General features: G+C 41.5%; 1 protein-coding gene across 1 annotated transcript in view; it reads right to left on the bottom strand.

The window, feature by feature from the left end:
- Positions 1-430: 430 nt before the first annotated feature.
- The window catches only part of LOC107196266 (laminin subunit alpha-3-like), a gene marked incomplete at its 5' end in the record, with an annotated part of 108991 nt that continues 84694 nt past the window's right edge, over positions 431-24727 (bottom strand). Inside the window, 5 exons of the mRNA XM_025038548.1 lie at positions 431-766; positions 1076-1175; positions 2170-2216; positions 4132-4269; positions 19753-19887. Coding sequence (XP_024894316.1) covers positions 762-766; positions 1076-1175; positions 2170-2216; positions 4132-4269; positions 19753-19887 — 425 coding nt within the window. The remainder of the gene's footprint in view (positions 767-1075; positions 1176-2169; positions 2217-4131; positions 4270-19752; positions 19888-24727) is intronic.

Below are 24727 nucleotides of genomic sequence, written 5' to 3' on the forward strand. Positions count from 1 at the left end.
ACCACTGACATGGGACTTGCAATGACAGTCACCATCTCTCTGCAGAACGACAAGCCAGGTGACAAAATTGGATTAAGATTACAGAATTCACTAAGCTTCAAGATTTAAAACTGGCTTATTGTATTCCTTTTTACCTTTTGGCTAAGATCAAGTGTAAAACTGGCTTATTATGTAATATAAAACAGTGCAGCCAGGATCTGAAAACTTCCAAAAAGATTACCACGCACTGTACAATTACAGAGGCAGTAATAATACCCTCCCATAGAAACTCCACAGTCAATTGCTGCAACATTCTACAGGTATATGATATATTGGCTCACGTTACCTGCCCACACTCCCCAATTCCGCTCACTGTTCCCGCCACATTGCACTGGCATTCTGTGAAGATAAGAGAGCATCCTTGGACCAAGATTACACAAAGGACAGTTCCCTGGCGCTGGGAACATCACACACCAGCAATATTACACGTGCAGTCACATCCTAGCATGCTTCAGCAGAATTCCATTTTGCACTGTTGCAAAGCCTAAAATTAGATTGCTTTCTGTAGTCAGCAGAACAGCCAGATCAGTACCATCTACCTACGAGGAGTAATGACAAGTTTATGATCACTCTAAGACAAAAGCTGCAACATCATGGGATTTTTAAATGATTCTAATGTCAAGGTCATTTCTGATATGCTTATATGAAAATATACTCTTATTTAAGGATATTCACTCCACTTAGCCACCTTTACCTTGGCATTTTTGAGTACTATCCTGCCTTCAATCTATGCATAAAATGAAAATAAAATTAAATCAGAAAGAGTAGATTATAAAAACAAGGCAGTAAAAACCATTTATCAAGTAGTTGCCTTCACAAACAACACAATACATACGGAAACAGGACATAAATCTCTTGCTGAGATTTTGAAAATGACAGTTCTGCCAAAAGTGAGGAAATATCAAAACATTTACATAAATTTTCAGACAAACTGAACTGATCAAATAAATAGCTCTCTTGTGAGTTTAGTTACTGAGGTAAGAGAAATTAATAAGAAGCTACGATATAGTAAATTATTGTGTATAAGAAACTTTACCTGAACACCCATTGGGGTTTTCTTTGGTCAGATTCCAATATAATGGCTTGCAGATGCTGCAGGTAGGACTTTCAACTTGAAGTTTGCACTGGCAATATCCCTTATAAAGAAAATCAAACTAACATTTGACATCTTGGAATTAAGATATTTTTTCAAACATGTGTTCTGAACAAAGCTTGTCACAGAAATATATTTTGAATCATGAAAAGTAAATTAAGGGTATTCAGGGGGAATAAAAGTACTGGGTTGATTTCAACAGTCTGCTTATTGCTTTCATTTTATTATTGATTTATTTGTTATACGCATAATCCATATTTCTGGTTAAAACACAATTGGAAAATACAGAAAAAGAAAAATGAAAAAATCACTCTGATTTATAACATTGTCATTTTTGATTCGGTTACAGCCTGGACTACAAATTTAAATGGAAAAAAGAGCTGAATATTTAACATGATGAGAATCAATAGAAAATTACATTTATCTGAAGGTGTTTTGTGTTATGCAAGAATCAGACCTTGCTTAAACATCACCGAGACTCACGGCAGGGATGCAGAACCTTTCTCCCATGTCCCTCCAGTGCCTGAAGATCCAGCATCTCCAGGCTCTGAGGCTAAGACGACATAATTTCTAAAGTGCTTAGAAAACTGATTAGAATACCGTAGTATTATGCTTGGAGTAATATCTAATAAATTGCAATTGCTTTGTATGCAGAGAGCTTTATTTAATGTGAATTTGGCCTTTGATTTTCTTAATTTTAATTATGTATGTCAGGCTTATGTGCAAGGCTCCAGGGTGGCTGTGTCCTCAGAATAACAAACAATAAGAGTTAAACTCTAGGACTCTAGAATTCAAGGTTTAAATAAACTTTTGTTTTTGAAAAAAAAAAAAAAACAATTTTGTTCTTTTGTTTTGGAAAAAAAAAATCACAATATCACATACGCATTTTGAAAACAAGCAATGACCTCTTTAAGCAATTTGTCCTCAGATCTTATTTTAATTTATTTTTAATTTCAGGAAGTTCCCAAATGTGTTAGTCTTTAAAATGTATCACAATAATAGTTAGAACGTTAACCTTTTTATAATTCTTCACTTACCAAACTGGAGTCCAGGGTACCAGACAGGTCACAGGAACTGCTAGAGCCTGCATATGATTCAGAAATAATTCAAATGTCTGGAGTTTTAATGTTTATTTATTTGTCTCTTCATTTGTTTTGATGTTTCTAATTTTAAAAGTTATACTTGTTTTTAAAAATAGTGCATCTACATTGATATTTTTTGATAGATGAGTGGCAGAGATATGGCATGTAATTCACAAAAAGGTACCCCAAGTAATGTCTATGGTCCTCAATACCCCTTTAGCCCCTGAACAATTGTAGTCCTCTACTATTAAAAGGTCATTTCTAACTGATGATGAAGACTGGGGAAAGGACTCTCAAATTTTTAGCATCCTTAGGACTGTCCAGAAGAGGGCAATCTTGTATCAAGAGTTTTCATAATTGTTGCATTAAAAAGAAGTTAAAGAATTTATAAGTACATTTTTTTAATTAACCAAGACTTAATTCTCTAAATATCACAACTCCTTTGTTCCTCACCTGTACTAAAATTTCTAAAATTAATTAATTTGCTTTCCTGTCGTAGTCAATATAGTATGATAAGCCCAATATAATCTCTCTTCAATAAGTTGGGATCTTGCAATGTCTCAGTATTACTATTATACAGCATTAGAAATGAAGAGAGGCTGGGTAAGACCACTGAGCCTGGTTTTTCCAAAAATTTAAATAAACTCATATTATGATCTCGTTTTCTTACAAGTTATTCCTCAGCCTTTTTGCCTTTATTGTCTCCTTTTGGTCTATTTCAGCTTCTTCCTTGATGATATACATATTCATTCTCATTCTCTATCTCTCTCTGTTTTCATTTTTTGTTTGTGTTTTGATGTTTCTTTGTTCTCTTCTGTGATAGTCAAAACAACCTTCCTATTATTTGCTCTTTTCCAAACTGGCCCCGCCCAGGCTTTGGCTCCTCTCCAGGCTGATCAGTGATGCCATCTAGCTGTGGAGAAACTGTCATGACTGCCTCACCCCTCTTCCCACTGCCACAGTACCTCCCACAACACTCTCTTCCTCTCTTGACCTGTAGAGGCGAGCAGATCCCACTCCAGACAGCCTTGTACTCTGAGGACCTTCAGCCCTTCTCAAGGCGAGTAGCCCCCTCTGACTGCTGGCTCCAATTTCCGCCAGCAAGAAAACCTGGTGCCTTGAGGATTCTTGAGTAAGGTTCAGCCTTTCACAAACACCTCTTCTTAACAGAGAAAGAGTCCTCTGCAAGTTATAGTCAAGAGCTAATCACCACTAGAGGCTGCACTCACCTGGAGCACATCATATGTCCATGACCCTGGCCACAGAGCATGCAGACTCGATTTCTTGTATCAGGGGAAGGATTAGTACCATCAGCTCAAGACAGTGTTTCCTCCTTGGCTCATTCTTTCCAAACCAAAGACTCTGGTTCACCCCACTCCCTTGCCCCTCATACCTATGCTGATGTGTGATGACATAATCTCCCAGGAGGCAGGTGGCAAGCAAGAAGAGCAGGACAGAAACCCAGCAAAGGTCCTGCTCAATTTGCCCAAAAAAAGACCTATTGGAACATCCTCTGGGGATTACGGAGAGGCCAACATCAATGACGCAGCCCAGACCCAGAGAGAAACTAGGATGCCTTGGGACGAGGGAACCAGGAACATTGGACTTAGCTAAAAGCGGTCACCTTTGCCACACTGCTCTTCCCACTGCTATAGAAAATATACATGAAAATCAAGAAACACTAATTTGTAACACATGGGAATTTTTTTTTTTTTAATTCTAGGAATAAATCATTTCTGCATTCCTCTGAGCACTTAAGTTGGGAAGGAACCAGGCAGATTAGGGTCAAAAATGTAGGGTCAAACAATGATTGATCTGTGGGCGGTTGCAGGCTGCTCTGAGAGGCTGGCTACACACAGTTCACAGAGGAACCTCCTCCATTCCCCCCACCCCCTGGCATCCTGACCTCTTCCCTACCTTGGCAGTGGGGGAAATCGTAGGCTCCTGAGAGGCACCTGTCACACCGCTGTCCTGTAATCCCTGGCCGGCATTCACACTGTCCAGTCACTGGGCTGCAGGGTGTCTGGTAGGAGCCAAGGGCTGAACACTGGCAGGCTGAATGAAAAGACCTCAGTCAGACACAGGGCAGCAGGATACGGGACCACGATAAGGGCACAGGGGCAGGGCTGGAAAGACCCAAGTGCAAATTCCAGCTCCACCTCTCATTAGACCTGGAACCTGAAACAAGTCGACCAAATGCCCTAAGCTTGTTTCCCCTTCCTTAAATGGATGTAATACTAGCATCTCCTTGATAAGCTTGTTGCCAGGATTAAATAAGATTAAATATGAGACTGGGGACAATGCCTGTTTCATAGTGAGGACTCGATGAAGCTTGTACGTTTGTTTCGTTTTGTTGCTGTTGTTAATTCCACATTCAACAAGACTGGCTGGTCATGAACGAGGGCTTTGGGAACGCTTCTTGCATCCAGTAACTGGTGCTCGTCAGAAGAGGATGGACGGAGGGAACAACCAATGGGGGATGCGACTCATTGGAGGGGCCACATCAACTCCACATCCCACTGGGGATCAAGTGCAAACTATTCCAGTCCAGATGACTCTCCAACTGTCCCCCTTTTTCCCACTGTTCACATCTCTTCATACCTGATCTCTCAAGTTCTGTTATAGTTGAATCATCATGAAAAAAGTTATGCAGGCGGGGTTAGAAATGAATAGGAAAAGCACCCCACTTTCCTTTTTCCCACTCAAGTAGGGGAATTAAACATGCATGGATAAAGAAAACAGATCCTGGCCATTCTCCTCTCTGTTCCCTTCCCCTTGGGTCAGGTTCCTACCAGTTACTATTTGGCTAACCTCCTGCAGGTCTGCAGTTACTCAGTAATGTTCCCATTTGCACTGCAAGGACCCTGCTCGTGGGGAATGGTGAGCAGTGGAGATGGGCCACTGATTTTCTGAGCTGGACGGTTTCCCACTTTAAGAACCGAAAGGAACGGGAGAGATAGTCTCCTTGGGTTCCACTGTTACATAATGAAGTTCAGAAGTTAAGTGACATTTCCAAGGTCATGAATTAGTCTGTAGTGAAGGGCTTCAGTCTCTGTGGCAGACATATCTGGATTCAAGCACCAGCTCTGCCGCTTAGCTGTGCAATCATAGGCAAGTGGCTTAGCCTCCCTAAGCTTCAGTTTCCTCTTCTGTAAACTAGAGCTGATGATAGTCTCTACCTGATGAAGTCATTAGAGAATCACCAATGACAAGGTATGAAAAGCATTGAGCACGATGCTTGACATAGAGAAAGTGCTCAGTAAGTGTTCACACTTGTTTACATTATTATTGTGATCACCCAAGTGCCTGGTGCTTGGGGAGGTGCTCCACACACAGCCTCACGCTGCATTAATGGGAATCGACAGGTTAGTATTCTTGACTTCCAAATTTATACTCAGTGTATGCAGTAAAAATATATATATATACGACCTTGTTTGCAAGGTTTTAAAAATTCCACACATTTGTTGAGGTCTTGGGAAAGAAAAGACTCATGAGGTAAAAAAGTGGCAATTCTAGTGATTTATTTGCAGGTGTCCTTAGGATCTAGAAAGCTCCACACCACTAAGCCTTGGAGCGCAGAGCTCCCACGTGGACGAAACCATGCCATTTTCATTCTCTTTGACAGGACTCTGCCCAGACCCAGGTGTGGCAAGTTACTCTGACAGTGCTTTTCAGAATAACGATAATGGTAGCATTTACCCGAGTTGTCATTGAAATCATAAACCTTCACGAATAGACGGGAACTTAGCTAGTTTTCTTATTTACAGATTGCCTGGGTCTTTGATGGGCTATGTGACTTGTCCAGAGGGCAAAGTTAGGAGGTGGCAGACCCAGAGAGTTTACCACCACACCTCCCTATTTTATATTCATCCATCCAGCAGACTTTGATTAAAGGCTTCCTGCATTCAGTGGAACTGTGACTAGGTTTGGGGTGGAGATAAATAGGAAAAACACATTCCCTGACATCAGAGAACTAAAAATCCAAGAAAGGTACTAGCGAATTTATGGAGGTAGTATGAAACAACCCCACTTACGATGCCCCAAACCCCAACAAAAAACTCTAAGAGTGATGAAGAAACGTGCCTATTGCCACTCAGCCAGCTCTTGGCAGACAGCAGGACAGGGACTCAGATCTCCTGCTGCTGACTGGGCAGTGTTCTTTCATGGCCCTGTGTTCCCCTCAGACCTGTCTGCAGAGTTCAAGTCCCTACCGATGACTGAAGAAATGGTCTTTGGGCTCTGTGATGGTTAATTTTATGTGTCAACTTGGTTAGGTTATGGGGTTCAGATATTTGGTCATCATCAATCTAGATGTTGTGAAGGTGTTTTTTATTTTTTAATTTTTTTCCTGGCTTTATTGAAATTTAATAGGCAATTAGTTGCTCATATTTATATTGTACAATTCAATGAGTTTTTTCTTCAATTATAGTTGGCTTACAATAATATAGCAGTTTCGGTCGTACAGCATAGTGATCAGAGAGCCACATAACTCACAAAGCGATCTGGTTTTTAAATGTTATTAACATTCAAGTTAGTCGACCGTGAGTAAAGCAGATTACTCTTCACACTATGGGTGAGCGTCATGAGGTCTCCAGGAAGAAAGCATTCTGCCTCCAGACTGCCCTGGGACTCAAGTGGCAACATCAGCTCTGCCCTGGGTCTCCAGCCTGTGGGCCTATGCTGTAGATTTTGGACTTGCCAGCCCCCACATCACATGAGCCAATTCCTTAAAATAAATCTCTCTCTCTCTCTTTACTTACACACACACACACACACACACACACACACACACACACACACACATCCTATTGGTTCTGTTTTTCTGAAGAACCTAATACAGGCTATTTCTGCAATTTCTGCCCTAAAGGAAAGTGAATGCAGAGAGGAAGGCACTCATGCAGGCAGATAGCTTAGCTGTAGGAGCTGGAACACAGTGCTGGCATCTCTGGCCAGTATAATGTAGGTGACATTGACACTGGCCCCTAGGGCCACAGGGGCTGTCCAGGGAGCCTCACAAGAGGCAGTTACACTCCAGAAGTGAAAACAAAGAGTTAGACTTAAATACAGGTACATTGTTTCAAATTGTGATTTACTCAATCTGGCATCACCCTTCTCATTTCAATCCAGCTGTCAGTGAAACCTGCCAAATTCAAAACCCAAATCCCAACATTGGCAGCCCTTTTCTCACTCTTGGAAATACTATAAGGCTTTACAAATATTTTAATTCTGTTCTTTGTTTTGGTCCAGGTCCTTTGAAGCTTCTGGAGTATTTTACTTCTCCTCTATTCCTCGTTGTTTCTGCCTTAAGACCTGTCACCATGACCCAAAGAGTATAAAAAATAATGATGAAAAGGTCCAAGGTGACAGGGAGTTTGCCTGCTGTGTATCCCAGTGTCTCCCAGCATCAAGCACAGTCCTGGCCCCTAGTACATTCCAAATGATATTTGTTAAATGAAAGAATAAGCAACTATTGAAATCCTTCTATGAGTCTAGCCTGTTTAGGTTCTTAATGTGTATTCTCTCATTGAATCTTACAACACTGCTATCAGGCAGGTATTTCTCTGAGTAACACCATCCTCTTCTCTATCCATAAATAAGCTCGTAGATGCATAGGTGAGGCAATACTATATGAACCACATATAAATTACAAGGTAAACAAAGCTCAATATTGTTTCAGGGATGCTCTTACTGCCCATGATTTGGAGTTTCTCCCTCGGTTGAAAAAGCAGGCTGGCACCTTCTTCCATCAAAGCCAAGAAGCCAACAATCGGTTCCATGTTACTTACCACTATCCACCTCTCTGGTTAACTGGGCTTAGGGCAGATTCAATCTACAGAAAATCCTAAGGCTTCTTCCAACCAATCACCTCAACGTTCTCCTAGACAAAAGGTGAGTTACAAAGTGAAGGACCAGTTCAAGGCAAAATTGCACAAAACTTGGTTTTAGACTTCCCCTCGTGCCTAGCCCTGTGGGTTCTGTTTTCCCCTTTGAAAGTCTAGGAGGGCTGTCCCAGAAGCATCTCAGGCCAGAAACCTTCCCTGAAGCTCCATTCACCACCTGCATTTGGCCTCTTCTTTTGGCTGGTTTGTCAGATTCAGGAGGAAATGCTGACAGGTAGTAGGAAGTTAATCTTAGACTAGCAACATATTTGTAGGAGTTTTCTAAGAAAAGACCTGTCACCACGACCCAAAGACTCCACGAGGGACATTTCTGGGCCCTAGCTCAGGGGTCAATGTGGCCATGTGTCAGATCAACATTGGAGAGGTTTGGGGCAGCAACACTTCACCCACCTTCAGATCCTAGTCATGGGAGGGTTGCTTGTCCCCACATTTCCACTCTCTGAGCCTCTGTTCTAGAAAATTGCACCACAAAGGCAGGGAGAGGGGAGGGAAGAGGTGGAAGTAAAAAATGAAAGAGAGGAAGGCAGGAATGAGAGGAAGGGAGAAGAAAAAGAAAGGAGGACATAGGAGGAGGAGAAGAGCAGAGTAACCTCCCCTCCCCCACATGACCGTTAGCCAAGAGGGCACAGTGGTATTCTGTGGCTGAAGATAAAGAGCCGAACCAGACATCAACCAAAATATAAACTATAAATTCATATAGATAGTTCTCCAATGTGGCCTCATCTCCACAATTTGATTTACACCTATAAGAAAGTACAGGGCACTTTAGTGAGTCAAAATTAAAAAGAGAACACAGCATTGTACTAAGAGAAGTCTGGAGTAAATTAAGTTAATGCAAAACATGAATGCAGGACTATAGTTGGCAAGAACAACTTAGAAGGGTTTTAAAATTCCCTTCCAAGAAGATTTTTTAAATCTTTGAAGCAATACAGAGCAAAGCCCTAAGAATGTTTTTTTTGGCTAGAATATAACAAACCATTTGATGTAGCATTTGGGGCCACGTTCATCTGATTCTAAAATTCATTGGCCCAAGCAATCGCCTTCGTCTAAAATATAGTAAATTAAAAGGTTGCGTGGAACCTTGATGCTAGACCAAGTTCAGATTTCAGTGAGTCTGAGCTTCAGCCACTAGCCTCAAAGCCACCCTCCAAGGGAAAAATTTTAAAAGATCACAAAAGCTGTTAGAAAAAGGCAAAAACAAGAGGAGAGAGACCTGCATCGACAGAATGTTGGAACATTCCAAACGCTTCTGGAAACTCACGGCTCAAATCTGGCACAACAAACTGTGGGGTGCACCTCTAGACACACCAGGAATAAGGCAGACAGTGCATTTCTTACAAAGCTCAGAAAACAACTCTAAGGATGTGGCAGGCTTCTCCAAGCTGGATGTGCTTTGGCAAGGCCCACTAAGACAGGACTTGAGGTGACCTGCCTCCGCACTTGAATCCCCAAGCCTGAAAGATGCTTTCTCCCTCCCACACCTACCCTTTTGGGTGGGGCTGAGGAACAGGTGGAAAACAAAAGAGAGCCCTGGAATTAAGGTACACAATGTACCTGCGCCCTCTCTGCCTCCCTGCATGAGCCTTTCCCTCCACTTGAAGCACAGACAGAATCCAGAAGAGGCTGAGCCCACACATTCACCCAGAGAGCCCGAGAACACCCGCTGCTCTTTCTGGCCCCTTTATGCAGTGGCTGTCGGCTTATCCTCCCCCTCACATGCTCCCTTGTTCCACCATCTGGCCGTTGAGGTCAGATGGCTTTGGCAGACCTTTGGAAGCAGAGGTCCAATCAATTCTACCGAAAATACAACCGAGAAGATAAAGTCTTGTTTTTTTTTTTTTTTAAGATCCTGACTCCAATCCTTTAAGGCAGGGAATACTGCATTATCTCTGTGCACAGTGGCTGGTTAGAGAGGTTTCCACAACAGCTGTCGTCTTCTTGGGAAGACCAATGCTATAGTTACACCTCAGAGGTTTTCCTAATCTCTCCTAGGACTGGTCATTTAGGGGAGTGAAATTTTTTCAGATTGCTGAGGATTTTACTGACACAGTTTGCCACCCTTTGTGGTGATGGCACCCTGATTTTGCTGTGGGGAAGCCACTCTTCCCCTCACTCCATCCATGCTGTTCAGACAGTGTTGACTCCACACCCGAGTCCACAGATGTGGGGAGACTCAGGCTTAACTGTCAGAGCACTGAATTCCGTGGGGAGTGAGTGGGGCGCTGTGGGGGAATGTGAGCCAATCAAAGCCACACTTGTCCTGGAGGAATGCATACTATAATTTTTTCTGCTAGACTTGAAACTGGATTGATGACTGTATTAGTCGGCTCAGGTTGCCATAATGAAATACTACAGACTGGGTGGCTTCAACAACAGGCATTTATTTTCTCACAGTCATAAAGGTTGGGAAGTCCAAGATCAAGGTGTCAGCCAATTCCTCCCTTCCTGGCTTGCAGACAGCTGCCTTTTGCTGTGTCCTCACATGGTAGAGAAATAGAGACAGAGATAGAGAGATAGAAGAGAGAAGGAGGGAGGGCATGAAAACTTCTTATAAGAACACTTAAAAGGACACTAATCCTATGGGATCACTGTTCCACCTTTTTACCACCTTGTTTAACCTTAATTTCATCCTTACTCCAAATACACTCACATTAGGGATTAGGGGTTCAGCATATGAATCTGACGGGGGCACAATTCAAACCATAGCAATGTATGTCTAAGAACTGTGGGGTACCTTCTTACCATCTAAGACCTAAAAATGAAGCTAATATACAAGATAGCAGAGTTAAAAGATAGACCTGGCCACTAGTGGGTTTTTTTGTTTGTTTGTTTTAAATTAGTTTCAAGTATCCAGTACATTGGTTAGACATCTATATAGTTCTGGCCACCAGTTTTTAAACTGGATCAAATTGTTCGTGAAACCAAATATATTTGGACTGTTAAATTATATCCAATAAATTCTTTTTGTATTAAACCAGTTCAGGTTAAGTTTTCTGTCACATGAAACTACACAAACATAACTGACTCTTTTAACATCAAGATGTTCTCATTTTAAAAGTACTCTTACTAAAATGTATTATATACCTTCTTTTCTTGTGAAGCACGTATTCAGACATAATTTAACCATTGCCTTATGATCCAGAGCCACCATCACAGGGCTCGTTTACTTATTCTAATAGTGGTACTCTCAGTAGCCTCCTGAGCTGGGCAGGATTATTCCCCCTTCATTAAGTGGACCCAAACTGCTGTGCTTCTTAAGTTTCTCATCTGCTATTATGTTTCCTCCTTTACTGTCAGTGTCTTTCCTTAGCGACTTTCCCTCCCTTCTAATTTTGTTTCTAATTCACCACGGGTTTGGCTTGGGAAACAAATAATCAAACTTAGCACAATTATTATTATTATTTTTTTAAAAAAGGAATAGGCTGAGAGAGGGCCTATGGGATTCTTTCAGTAGTGAAATGCATAGATGTTAGTGAAGATCTTTTGGCGTGTGCTTTTGATTTTACAAAGGCAATAGAGGGTTAAGGTATTTTACTACTCAGTTCTCACTTTTGCTTCAGATATGTGAGCCAGGCAACCTAATGCCAGCTGGGTGAGATAATACTCTTCTGCAGCTCAAACAGTGATTTTTTTTTTTTTAAAGAGGATAAAATGGTCAGAGCTTGGCATTTATTATATAAATTTATGCTTAAACAGGCATAGCATTAAAAATGATCGCAGTTCCTAGAAATAGATCAGAAATAGATCATGGTGTTCCTTTATGAAAATTAAGCCAATAGAGATGCAACTGAATGTTATAGAACTAGTGTAATGAACAAGCACAACTCTTGCTATAGACTAAATCCCATGACCCTTTCGACCTTATTCACTGTGGGTGATTGTCCCACTGCACATAGATGAAAAACTCTGGTAAATTCCAGAGCTTTTCAGCACACTCTAAGCTAAGAGAGCAATCCTTAACCCAAAACCTAGTTTAAGGTCAAATCTCCCCTCCCCCAGCTCTGACCCGATTCAGGACAAAAGCCCACAGTGGGAAGGGATGATGGTGGTGGTGGTAGTGGTGGTGAGGGTCTGGGCATTCTTTCTACACTGTTGGCTTCAACTTCACATCCATCCCAGAGTGGGGATGGTGGTGAGAGGTGCTAGAGAAGAGCTAAGGGGAAAGGATTGTTCTTCTTGGACCAGCCCTGAACACACCTGAAGCTGACTCTTCTTCCAAGGCAGCAGCTGTCTAGGGTGTCTTGGTGGTTCCCTGCTGGGTGCCTCCCTCCTGCCATTCCCCTGTCCTCAGTTATGGGTGCGTCTCTATTCCTGTTGCCGTGACTCTTTTTCAGCCCACACTTTCCTCAGTTCCTGCGTAATATATTAACCATGTCTTTTATTTTCTGTATTCTGATCCTTCGGTATCTTAGGGCCTTGCTGACCCTGATGGACTGCCCTTCCCACGCTTAGCCAATTCCTATAATGCCCAGAGAGTGTATTTTTCAAATGAAAACCACCCAATCCAGAGCTCACATCCCAACCACCTCTACTATTGGCTGTCACACTCGGGGCCTCTATCTACCTGCCCTAATCACCACAAACAAGCACAGTTCCTATGCCCCAGAGCCTGCTGAATATACTCAGACTAGCCAATCTTAAGCCTGCTCACTCTGCCTCATCTATTCCTTCCCGCAGAAACCACAATAAAGGCTTCTGCCCATTGTTCCTCTCTCTCGCTGTGCCCTCTGACCAACCCTGGTACTTCCTTACTGGCCCCCACAGCCAAGCATGCTCTCAGCTCTTAGAATCTATGAGTAACAAATATCTTTCCATGGCAATTGTCTCCGGATCTGTTAGCCTTACTGAACCTCAAATTTTCTATAACACACTATCTTTTAAAACAGGCAGCTGGGCAGAAATGTCAGCTTCATTGGGTGAGGTCTGCTGGCACCTCTAGGTAAACAGGATCCAAAACACCCCACCCAGCCTCTTCAGCACTGGGCCACAGAAACACCCATACCTCAGGCCATTCCCAACACAGTGATACTCTCCCTGCTCTGACAACAAGCAATAGTCATCTAGCTCTCAGCTTCTGGGTTTTCTAAGCCAAAGTCAGGCCCCAGCCACCTTGCCCACTTGAGGCATCCCATGGAAGGTCCTTTATTAGGTCTGAGGTGAGGGGTAAGCTTATCCACCCTCCTCTTGGGGGAAGGTTTATAGCACAGTGTTCCCCAAGAGTTGTCCACTTGCCCAGACTCTCTCCCCCACTCTCCTAACCTTCTTACATTCCTTTGAGAGGCTCCATTGTCACAAAAAAAGGTCTGTAGGCAGCTCCTTTGAAAATATGCATATGGTAACTTGGCCTTGGAATTTGGTATCTGTCATAGTTTAGGGCTAATACTTTGATTTAAACTTTTTTTTTTTTTAAGGAGTTTTAAAAATATTTCTCTGGTATCTGCTTTTAAATCGCAAGAAAAGTATTCTTTGATATCCATATCAAGAACCTGAGATGATTCTCCTTTGAAAGAGGGACTCCAACGAAAAGGCAGATTATCACAGACATTTGCAAAATCCCAATTATCTTGTTATTCTTGTCTCCACAAAGGACCCCAAGCTCAATCTATTTACCAAGTTCAAACACTTTGAAAAGGTAACTGTGTCTGCCACTTACATTTCTAGGTAGCTTGTTGCTGAGGTCAGACTGGAGTCCCCACACTTCTGAGTCAGGGGTGTGAAGATGACAGGATGTTGACATTTAAACCCTCCCTCCTTCTTGCTAGGTTGAAGGCAGGAGAGTAAGGATAAGATTATGGATTAAAGATTAAGCAAGGTATGCATCTCAAACTAGTTCCTTATGCGTATCTCTTCGGTCCTTGTTGCTGCCCTATAGATCATGTGTAAAAGATAAGGCAGTGTGGTTTCTCACCACTTTAACAGATTTGGGGAGGAATTATCACTAGCATAAGAATATCTTCAGGTGAATTAGGGTTTATCAGATTACTGTTGCAATTTACTGAGCAACAGTTTTCAGGTAAAAGAGAGGTACTAAATTCACCTAAATGCTCCACTACTTCAGGCTATAACTATTTGAAAGTCTGAAGCCACAAGGCCAAGGAATAGAATAAAACAAAAGTGACAAACTACTCAGAATCACAGACAATGATCCTTCAAAACTATTTAACGCAGTAGCTTTCAAACTTTTTTTAGCCGCATCCACACTAATACGTCTTACACAGCAATCCAATAAACACACACAGAGAGACTGTATTCAAACCCTTGTTCATTTTAAAATTAGATTATTTGTCTTTTAATTATTGTGTTGTAAGAGTTCTTTATATATTCTTGATACAGGTGCTTTATCAGATAGATGATTTGTAAATATTTTCTTTCATCCTATGGGCTGTCTTTACACTTTCCTAATGGTGTCCTTTGAAGCACAAAAGTTTTTCATTTTGATGAAGCCCAATATCTATTTTTTCTTTCGTTGTTTGTGCTTTTGGTGCTAAATCTAAGAAACTACTGCCTAATCTAAGCTACAAAGATTTATATCTATGTTTCCTTCTAGGAGTTTTATAATTTTAGCTCTGACATTTAGGTTTTTGATTCATTTTGGCTTAATATTTGTGTATGCTATGAGATAGGATTCATTAACATTTGTCGATATGGTTAGATTTACCTATGCCATATTGCATTTTGTTTTCTACATATCTCGCGTTTTTGTTCCTCTGTTTCTCGTTTATTTCCTTCTTTTATTAAATGAATATTTTCTAGTGTTTCATTTTACTTCCTTTAATGACTTTTTAATTATTTTTTTTGAGTTATTTTTCTTGTGATTGCTCTGGAGCTTACAAAATACATCTTATCAGAATCTGTTTCAGATTTATATTAACCTAGTTCCTATGACATATACAAATCTTACTCCTAGGTAGCTCCATTCCTTTCCCTTTTTGTGTGTTATTATTGTTATACATATTATGTCTATATATCTTAAAACCCAACAATTGTTATAATTATTAATTTATAAAATCTATGTATTTTTTTAAAGACAGCAAGTATATATTTACAGAGCATCTTACTAAACTTTCTTATTTAGCCTTTCTAGAGCTCTTTGTTTTTTTCCTGTGGATTTACTGTCATTTCTTTACTTTAAAACAGCATTGTTCTCACCCATCTCCCTTGTGCTATCATTGTTTAAAAAATTACATTTCTGTATGTTATAGGCCCAACAGTATATATGTATATGTATGTATACAGTCTTGTATAATTTCTTTTAAAATAAATAAAGACGAGAAAGGATTTAAAAAAAAACATGTAATTCTACTATCTTTTGTAATTACTTAATATTATGGACTGAATTGTGTTCCCCCAAAAACAGGAGTAGAAGGTTCAAGCCTAACCTGCAATGTGAATGTTTGGAAATAGGGTCTTTAAGGAGGTAATTAAGGTTAAATGAGGTCATAATGATGAGGCCCTAATCCTCTAGGACAGGTGTCCTTATAAGAAAAAGAAGAGACATCAGAGATCTCTCTCCCTTTCTCTCCACATGCACAGAGGCTACAAGGAGAAGGCAGCTGTCTGCAAGCCAGGAAGAGAGTACCCACCAGAAATCAAATTTTCCGGTACCTTGGTTTTGGACTTCTAGCCACCAGAATAATGAGAAAATAAATGTCTGTTGCTTAAGTCACCTTGTCTGTGGTATCTAGTTATGGCAGCCCAAGTAGACAAATATATCTCCATAATTACCTTCACTAACACTCTTTATTTTTGCATGTAAATTCCAATTACTGTCTCAGGTCACTTGCTTTCAGCTTGAAGATATTTAATATTTCTCCTTTAATATTTCTTGTAAGCAGGTCTGCTAGCTTTGATTTCCCTCAGTTTTTGTTAATAAGGGAATGTCTTTATTTTGCCTTGATTTTGAAAGATAATTTTGATAGATATAAGATTCATAGTTGGCAATTTTTACTTTTGGTTCTTTGACTACATACATGGTCTCACTGACTTCTACACTCCATCGTTTCAGATGAGAAGTCAGTTTATGTTCTAACTGGGCTTCCCTTGTATGTAGTGAGTCATTTTTCTTTTGCTGCTCTCAAGATTTTCTTTTTGTCTTTGTCTTTCAACATTTAAACTATGATGTGTCTGGGTGTGGACCTTTTGGTATTTATCCTGCTTGGAGTTCATCAAAGTTCTTAGGTGTGTAGGTTGTTTCTCATCATATTTGGAGAGTTTTCTGTCACTATTTCTTTGACTATTTTGTCCAGCCTTTTCTCTCCTCACCTTCTGATATTCCCATTACACATATGTTGATGTACTTAATGGTGCCCCACATTTCCCCGAGGCTCTGCTCATTTCTCTTCATTCTTTTTCTCTCTGTTTTTCAGGCTGAATATTCTCTTAGATTCTATTAATCTGTCATCAAGTTTGCTGATTCTTCTGTCAGCTCAAATCTACTGTGGAATCCTTCTAGTGAAATTTTCATTCCAATTATACTTTTTAACTTCAGAATTTTTATTTGGTTCTTTTTAATAACTTCTATCTCTCCTAGCTTGGAACTACCACGCTATGAGCCAGCTGGGTGGAATGATCAGGGCCCCAGTATTCTCACTCTGCAGTGCCTGGTGTGGAGTCTCCACCATACAAGTGGAGGCTGGATGGGAAGAGAGAGCCCTGGTCTATCTGAGTCTGCCTAGAATAAACCTTCTGCAGCACAGGGCAGGGACAATGAGAAATGCCAGCAGCCTACCACTTCTGGGGTGAAACTCTAGCCCCAGACTGGTAGTTTGGAAGAGAGTGAATCCCCACTTTCTTGGCTATGCACATCCAGGGTAGAGCTTCTATAAAACAGAGTTGGGGGTTCATAACAAAGCTCAAATGTCATAGGCTCACTGTTCTTACTGAGATTGAAATTTTCTTAAATTAATGTTTCTTCATTTGCTGTATGCTCTTAGGACAATTTCCAGAGACTGTAAATGAGTGTTTAAATTGTTTTCCAGTTAAAGTTTTGTTTTGCTGGAGAGGAGGTCTACGGAGCTGTTTACTCTGTTGTTCTGGAAGTTCCACCTCCCTTCTGCTTTATTCTGAACACACCTGCCTTAGTTTATTCTACTAGAAAAGAAATATGAAAAAGAACATTCTTGAAATGTTATAATACTCTTTACCTTTGTATCCATAAACACAGAGGCACAATCTGATGGCCTTGCCCAAGTTAGTAAGTAGGTTGGAATGTTTTTTAAATTTATTTTACCAGAATAATTTTGGAGTTGTAGCTGGTGTAGAAGAGGAAAAAGGGAAACCTTTGAAATACTTATCACCAAGAATATTTTGCTTTTGCTAAAAGGATGGCAGCTAAAGCAGAACACCAATGTCAGTAAATTATTAACATGAGATACTTTTGTCCACTCCTTGCCCCCAAAGAGCCTATATTTTGCAGAGTGTCCAAAAAAAAGGACAGCTAGAAAATGCTTACCTGTTACAGACCCAGTTTAAGTATTTGGTGGAGGGGAATGAGAGAAACAACTCGGCTACCCCAACCCTTCTCCTCCTGTTTTGTTAAATAGAGTTCATCTTCACTATACATAATCTCTCCTACTCCCAACATAAAGTCCATCTAAGCTTGGACTCTAGTGGACATCTGATATGTAAGGCCTCCATCACATCTCCCTTCTGTTCTTCATTTTGTCAATGAGAGAGTCAGTGTCTCCAACTTAGAATAGAAATGTAAGCATCTCCATCTTGTGCTCCAAAACTTCATTACTTAGGATATCATCCTACAGCAACAATATTATGTACAAGGACAAGGTTACCACCCCAGACCACATTGCCAATTTAGCACAAAATCAACCTCTAGTGAGAGTCACACAATTCAAAAATGAGCATCAGCTGTGCTGATGTTTCCATGGGAAATGCATTGGGTATTCCAACTTCTAATACTAAATTTCTCTGGTTGAAGTCAAAGCAGAGAAAGAAAAGATACCGCCTTCCTTTCCTTACCTTCCCACCTGCCAGGTGATGAAATCTCTAGGCAGGGACTGCTGAGATCTGTGGCCCCAGAGGGGCAAAGGCTGAGAAATGGGGACAGAAGATAGAGGTCCATGAACAAAGCATGCCAGGGTGCCAGGAGGAAAAGCTTTTGACACACTAACACCTATGCAAACAGGGAGATCAATGAGGATTGGGGCTATAGGTTCTAAAATGATGCAGAGGGAGGGGCTTTTGACACACTAACACCTATGCAAACAGGGGATCAACTAGGATTGGGGCTATAGGTTCTAAAATGATGCAGAGGGCAATATGGGGCAGAAGAAGGAGAGTTAAGATATAACAGCTACCCTACAAATGAGTGCTTTCCAGGCTGTAGGAGCTTTACACATCAGTACATCTGTAACCTGCACAACACATACAGAGTGGGCACTATTATTAGGAGACTGAGGAACAGAGGGGCTAAGTAAGTTGCCTAAGTTGATAGCCAGTGTGAACCTTGCTCTTTGTCATTTTGTCCTCTAGCTCCCAGAAGGATTTTTCCTGTTCCAGTCCTTCATGCACAGCTATTTATGTAACAGACCTTGTGGACAAAATGGCTCAATACCAATTCCAGTCTTTAACTGTGTTCAGAGGCTAGAAATCTAGAAACAGCACTTCCAAGAGCCTCCTGGAGTTGGGTTATGGATGTCTAGATGCCAATTGCATTTTGCAAATAAGAAGTACTCAAATAAGATTAGAAAGGTGGGAAGTAAGAAAGAGGCTGCCTTCCTATGCACAGGGTTCCTGCAGCTGTGCCCTGTCTGGCTTCCTGAGTGGCAAGAGATGGCCGTGAAGACAGCAGTTCTGAAATTCTCCTATTATTGAGCCGCACTACAGCAGTCTGGGCTTAACACTCAGCCATTCCACTGGAGGCCTCCTTGGGATACCAGCCTGGAACCTGCTCTTGCAGCCTTTAACAACTCAGAGTAGCACCTAATTACCTATATGCAAGTTTCTGTCTGTTTATAACATCTGTAGTGGTGTCTAGTTCCTGCCTTGAGCCCTGACTGATAATCTTCTCTTCTTTCCCCTCCCTTCCCTACATCAGCCACTGGGAGAAGAATAATGGCAGGCAGTGAGGAGGAGACAGAAAAGAATTTGGGCAAATTCATTCATTTATTTGCTCATTCACCCACCATTTACCACACACCTATAATGCTCTAGGGACCGGGCCAGACATGCCTCCTCTCCAGCCTCCATCCCTTTCAGTGACTCATACCGGGACAGCATACTAGGACACAGAACAGAAGGGAGGGAGGAGTTTGTGGGTTTGTGTATGCCTTCCTTCTCTATGGAACGCTCTGCTTCCTTTCCTTGTCTATTTGGCAGGTTTGTAAACACTGCCCAGATACCACCTTCTCTCCAAAGCCAGCATTTGCACCCAGTCAGCTGACGCCAAAGCCCCTGCACTTGACCACCAGGGAGGAGGAAGGGTAAGGTTGGAAAAACAAAGAAAAAGAGGTGACATGGCCCAGGTAGGAGGACAGTTCCGTGTAACACACATATATAAGCCGAGGGCTCATTTATTAAACTGCAGGCCACATATCTCTGCCAGAAGGAGCCTCTGCATTTCCCTAGGAGAAAATTTATCTTGGGGGATGGACGATCCTTATGCAATGTGTTGCCCACTTACCTTGGCAAATAGGGAATGAGTAGAAACCCGAGCGGCAGGCGTCACAGCGAGGGCCCTCCACACCAGGGTGGCATAGGCACCTTCCATGGGCGTTACATATTTCAGGGAGGACGCCCTCCAAGTTACAGTCACATCCTGAGAAGGAAAAGAGACTTTCAGGGGCAGTCTCCCTCCTCCATTTCTTTGTCAAGCTCTCCCTTACCCCAAGTTTCCATCATAGAAACATAGATAATAAGTTATCTATGGCTTACAGACATTTTTAACCCAGAAGACTATATCTTAAAGAGAAATAAAACAAATATTCAGGAAGGGTCAGAGATGCCACTAAGAAACATCCAGAGTGGGCCTTAGTTTGCAAAATAGCTACGATCTCTTAATATCTACCCCCATGGAAACATCTATTTTCCCCCGAATCTGATACGTGTACAATAAAAACTTCAACTTAATAGATTTCCGTCTAATGACAATCTTGAATTAAACATATTTCTACTTTGCATTTTGTACCAGAAAAGAAACGAACATAAATTTAGCCCTACTATGTGCCAAGTGTGGCTTTTAGGGGCTTCACTTGGGTGGCTTCACTTAATCCTCCAGGCACGAGGCCTTTCCGATCCTCCAGGACTCACGCTGCTTCTGATCCCACAGACAAGTACTTTCTCACCTTTGCTCTGTCTGTTCCCTTTGTCTGTAATGCCCCTCCCCTGGTTCTTCCTCATCCTTCAGGTCTCAGTTCAAAGTCAACTCCTAGGAAGGTCTTCCTCAACCAATTGTGCAAGTGGGCTCCCCACTTCCTTTCCTAGTCTCTGTCTTAGCTGTGTTTGTCTTTCACAACCCTTTAATTACTGAAATCACTTCCAGGCCTCACAACTGACTTTAACCAGCCAAATGAGGTGCAAGTGCTGGGGGATTTCTGAGCCCAGGTCACAACAGCCTTTGCGGTTTCCATTCTCACTTTCTGGGAACCCTGACACTGCCATGTGAGGTACCCAGTGCGGCCTCCTCGAGAATGAAAGGCCAAGTGGAGAGAGATGCCCAGCTGTCCCCCAGCATACCCTCCAGCAAGTCCAGCAGAAAGATGGCCTGACCAACCCACACAATTGTGAAAAATAACTGCTGTTGTTTTAAGCCACTACGTTTTAGGGTGATTTACTATGCAGCAACAGATGAGTGAAACACTTATCAGACTGAACATTTAGTGAGAGGTTACCTCAGGGCTGCCAGTGCCATCATATAGTATTTCTCAATAAATAAACATTTCTTAAAAAGACAGGGCTTTTGTTTAACTTCATTATAAATGAATAAAAAAATCCCATAGTCAAGGAAGAGCCCTATAAGATAGGCAAGAACTTTATAGTTGAGGAAAAAGATGCTCAGAAAGGTTAATTAACTTGTCTAAGGTCACACAGCCAGAAAAGCAGAATCAGGATCTGATCCCAGGTCTGTCTGATTCTAAAGCCCATGCTCTTTCTATTATACTAAAAATACAAGCTGATAACCGATTTTAAAAGCCACATTCAAGGTATGTCCTAGAATAGTATATATACATAGCCAAACCAATCTCATATTTAAAACATCTACATTTCTATCAAAAACATTAGCATCTAAATTGCAACATGGTCCCATGAGCTAGATCCTGAAAGACTCAAAGATTTGACTAGTTTCACCTTATTTATCAAAGAAGGGAGGGCTTAGGCATTTTGGAAACATTTTCTTCAAGGGATAAAATAATAGATATTCCCCTTTGCCCTAAACCCTTAACCTTTCAGAAAAAAGGTTAATAACAAAGTTGTGGAACTCTTTTTCCTAATACAGTAATTAACAAAAAGATCATGGTAAATCAGAACAACTTTTGTGGTCTTTACATAATCCCTAACTTGTTCGTACCTAAATCAAATGGTCACCTAATTTGGCAAAAAGGGCATCGGAGTGTTCAAAGGCACATTCATCACAAAAGAAGCCTTGGAACCCAGGCTGGCATTAACACTGCCCTGACCCTGCATCCCAGCTCCCATACAAGTTCTCAATACCACAGCCCTATGGTATTGAGAAAGGAAAAGTTTTACTGTCAAATACAGTCTTAGCATTAAACAAGGCATTAGAATTAAGTAAGAAACTTGAACTTTATGTTGGCATTGAGGTCCAAGGAATCCTAATTTACAACCATTTGTAAACAGAAAGAAAACATGTAGTACCTATTTTTTTTAAATTCTGTTTCTGAAATTCACTTTTCAATATTTTCTTTTCCTTGTCTAGCAAGTAGTCCCACACAGTGCCAGAGCCAAAAACCTCTGGGCCCCTCACCTTCACCTCCCACACCTATCACCAAGTCATAGTGACTAGATCTCAGGAAAGTCCCTGAAATCCTCCTCGCCTTCCAAAGTTCCAGAGCCTTCCTTCAGAATCTCTTCCTTGTTACTTCAATAGCTTTCTAACCAGGCCGTCTGTTTCCCATCTTGCCCCTTCCAATTCATTTTCTCTCCTGGTGACAAGAGTGATCTTTCTTTTCATATCACTTTCCAGTTTAAATTCCTCAAAAGTGACCGAATGCCTTCATGACACAACTCACAGTCCTTGACGTGTGTGAAATAATAGATCCTTTAAAATCTTCCAGGCTGCCAGCAGCCCACACAGCACCTTTGCCCAACTAGAAAAAGATGTCCCTTCCTCAAGATGCTTTCCTGTCACTTGCTATACAATCATTATGATAAATCTGCATTGCCCTCAGTGGGTATGGTGTCCCCTCAGATGAGGTGCAGCTCTGCCCTGTACCCTGCACATCTGAGCCTGGCTGCTCACTCTCATCTTTTCCTCTCCTCTTCCCACCCCACACTTCACTTCTTCTACTTCTTCCTCCTTCCCCCTGATTCAGTCTCAGTGACCTACCTGCCATATTTTCTCTTCTATCCCCATGTTTTCTCTTAGCTGCCCTTCTGCCTGGCTAAGTCCTTCATGTTCCAAGACTCAGCTCAGATGCCTCCTCCTCCTGCTTTAGGAAAGCCATTCTATAACCTCTCCCTTCTCCCTCCCTCCCTCCTTCGTTCCCTTCCTTCCCACCTGCTCTCCCGCCTTCCCTCCCTCCCTTCTGTTAGGGGCTGTAGGATATGCCTTCTATGCTCCCATGGCTTTGTGTTCTTGGCTAGTCGTAGCATTAACCTGCTGCTACAACTGTTTACCTGTGTGTCTCCCTGAGAGCTTCCAGGGAGCAGGGACTGTGCAGCTGCCTTGTCCATGCTTAGTACAGAATAGGCACTTACGAGAAGTTCGATGAATGAAGCATATGCTAAATATTCAAGACTACAGTTCTCTTCAGTATACACAATTCCTTGAATTCTATTTTATTGGCGTCTACACTGAGCTTCCAAACAGATAATTTGTGTGTCTTTCTCTAAGCCTTATAGGGCAGGTCTCCATGCTAGTAGTGACTGCCCCACCCTGCCAGGCAGAATAAATGCCCAGCCTGAGGAGGAGGGACACAGTCAGGAAAGCATGCCCAGTGGCTGTCACCCCGACCTCAGAGTTCTCATCCTTAGTTTCAACCACACAGACATCAAAACTTTGGCAATGGCAAGTAGCTCCTAACAAAGTGATTGGAGGAATCAAAACCTTTCCACTCTGTTTGTCAAAAGACTCCCTGAACAGCCATGTCTTCAGGCCAATTGGGCTGCTTTACATAACCATCCCGAGATCATATCAAGCACCTAGAGTCTTTCTGTAGCTGTTGATTTTGCTTGTTTCTGCTCTTTGTTTGAACTTGGAGGAATAAAAGTGGACATGTGTCTGTAGGCTAGTATCCCTCTAGTGTGTATGTTTTGCGTATGCTGTCATGTTCAAAAGGAGGCCTTGAGAGGTGTCAATTATATATTGACTTCCTGAAAATAAATCTTAAGTAGATATAACTAATCACTTGGACCCAGAAAACCTTAATAATATTCAGGGTCATAAAATACAATGAGAAACCTGCAAATGTTCTGATCTGAAAAACTCTTCTGTCCTTTTGCTTCAAAGCTTCAGTGTCTGCAATTGAGCATATGGATTTTCTAGAGCAGTGGTTCTTGATCTTGGCTGCATATTGGAATCTCCTGGTAAAACACCATTGCCTGAGAATTGAATCTGAAATTCAGAGATTCTGATATACTCCCAGGATCTGTAAATTATGGCCTAAGCACCAATCCATCTCTGCTTTAGTAAATAAAGTTTTATTGGAACACAGCCAAGTTCATTCATTTCCACATTGCCTGTAGTTGCTTTCCTGTTACAGCAGCAAAGCTAAGTATTGCAACTTTGCCTACAAAGCTGAAAATATTTACTATCTGAACCTTCATAGGAAAGTTTGCCAACCACTAAATGGAAATTTTTACTAACTAGAAAAGTGGATCTTAACAAGAGACATATGTCAAAATCATGTGGAAAACTTGTTCAAAATAAAAGCCTGGGCTTCACCTCTGGAAATCTAGATTAAGATCTGGGGTGATACACAGGAATTTATATCTTGTAAAAGCAAAGGCTTCTGAAACACAGTCCTGTCCAAGAACCACTGTATTAGAAGACATGAAAGCATCAATGCGTCTTAAAGAATTAAAATTCTTGGGGATTGAAGGGTGCGCAGTATTACCCAGTACCGTACATCTTCTGGCAGTTGAGATATTTGTGCTTCTAATGCTCACTGCCAGGAGTTAAGCCCCAAATTGAGTGGGTTCTTTTGGTAATACATTAATAAAAGATCAGATTGAAGTGGATGTCTGTGCATTCAAATTCCCAAATAAGTCTAACTGCACTAATTAAACTTCTTTTCCTTGAGGCTGTGTTCTAAGGCTTCCCTAATATTGTGTAACAGATGTCTGAACTTCCCTTCAAGTTCAATTAAATTTCTGTTCCTGAAGTCGTCACCAGTCTACTTGGGGAGAAAAAGAAATTGAATAAGAAAGGGATTACTATAAACAGAAAGTAAGTAGGAGATCTAAAACATTCTTGTGGC

Source organism: Pteropus alecto, unplaced genomic scaffold (assembly GCF_000325575.1).
Source record: "Pteropus alecto unplaced genomic scaffold, ASM32557v1 scaffold146, whole genome shotgun sequence".
NCBI lineage: Eukaryota > Metazoa > Chordata > Mammalia > Chiroptera > Pteropodidae > Pteropus > Pteropus alecto.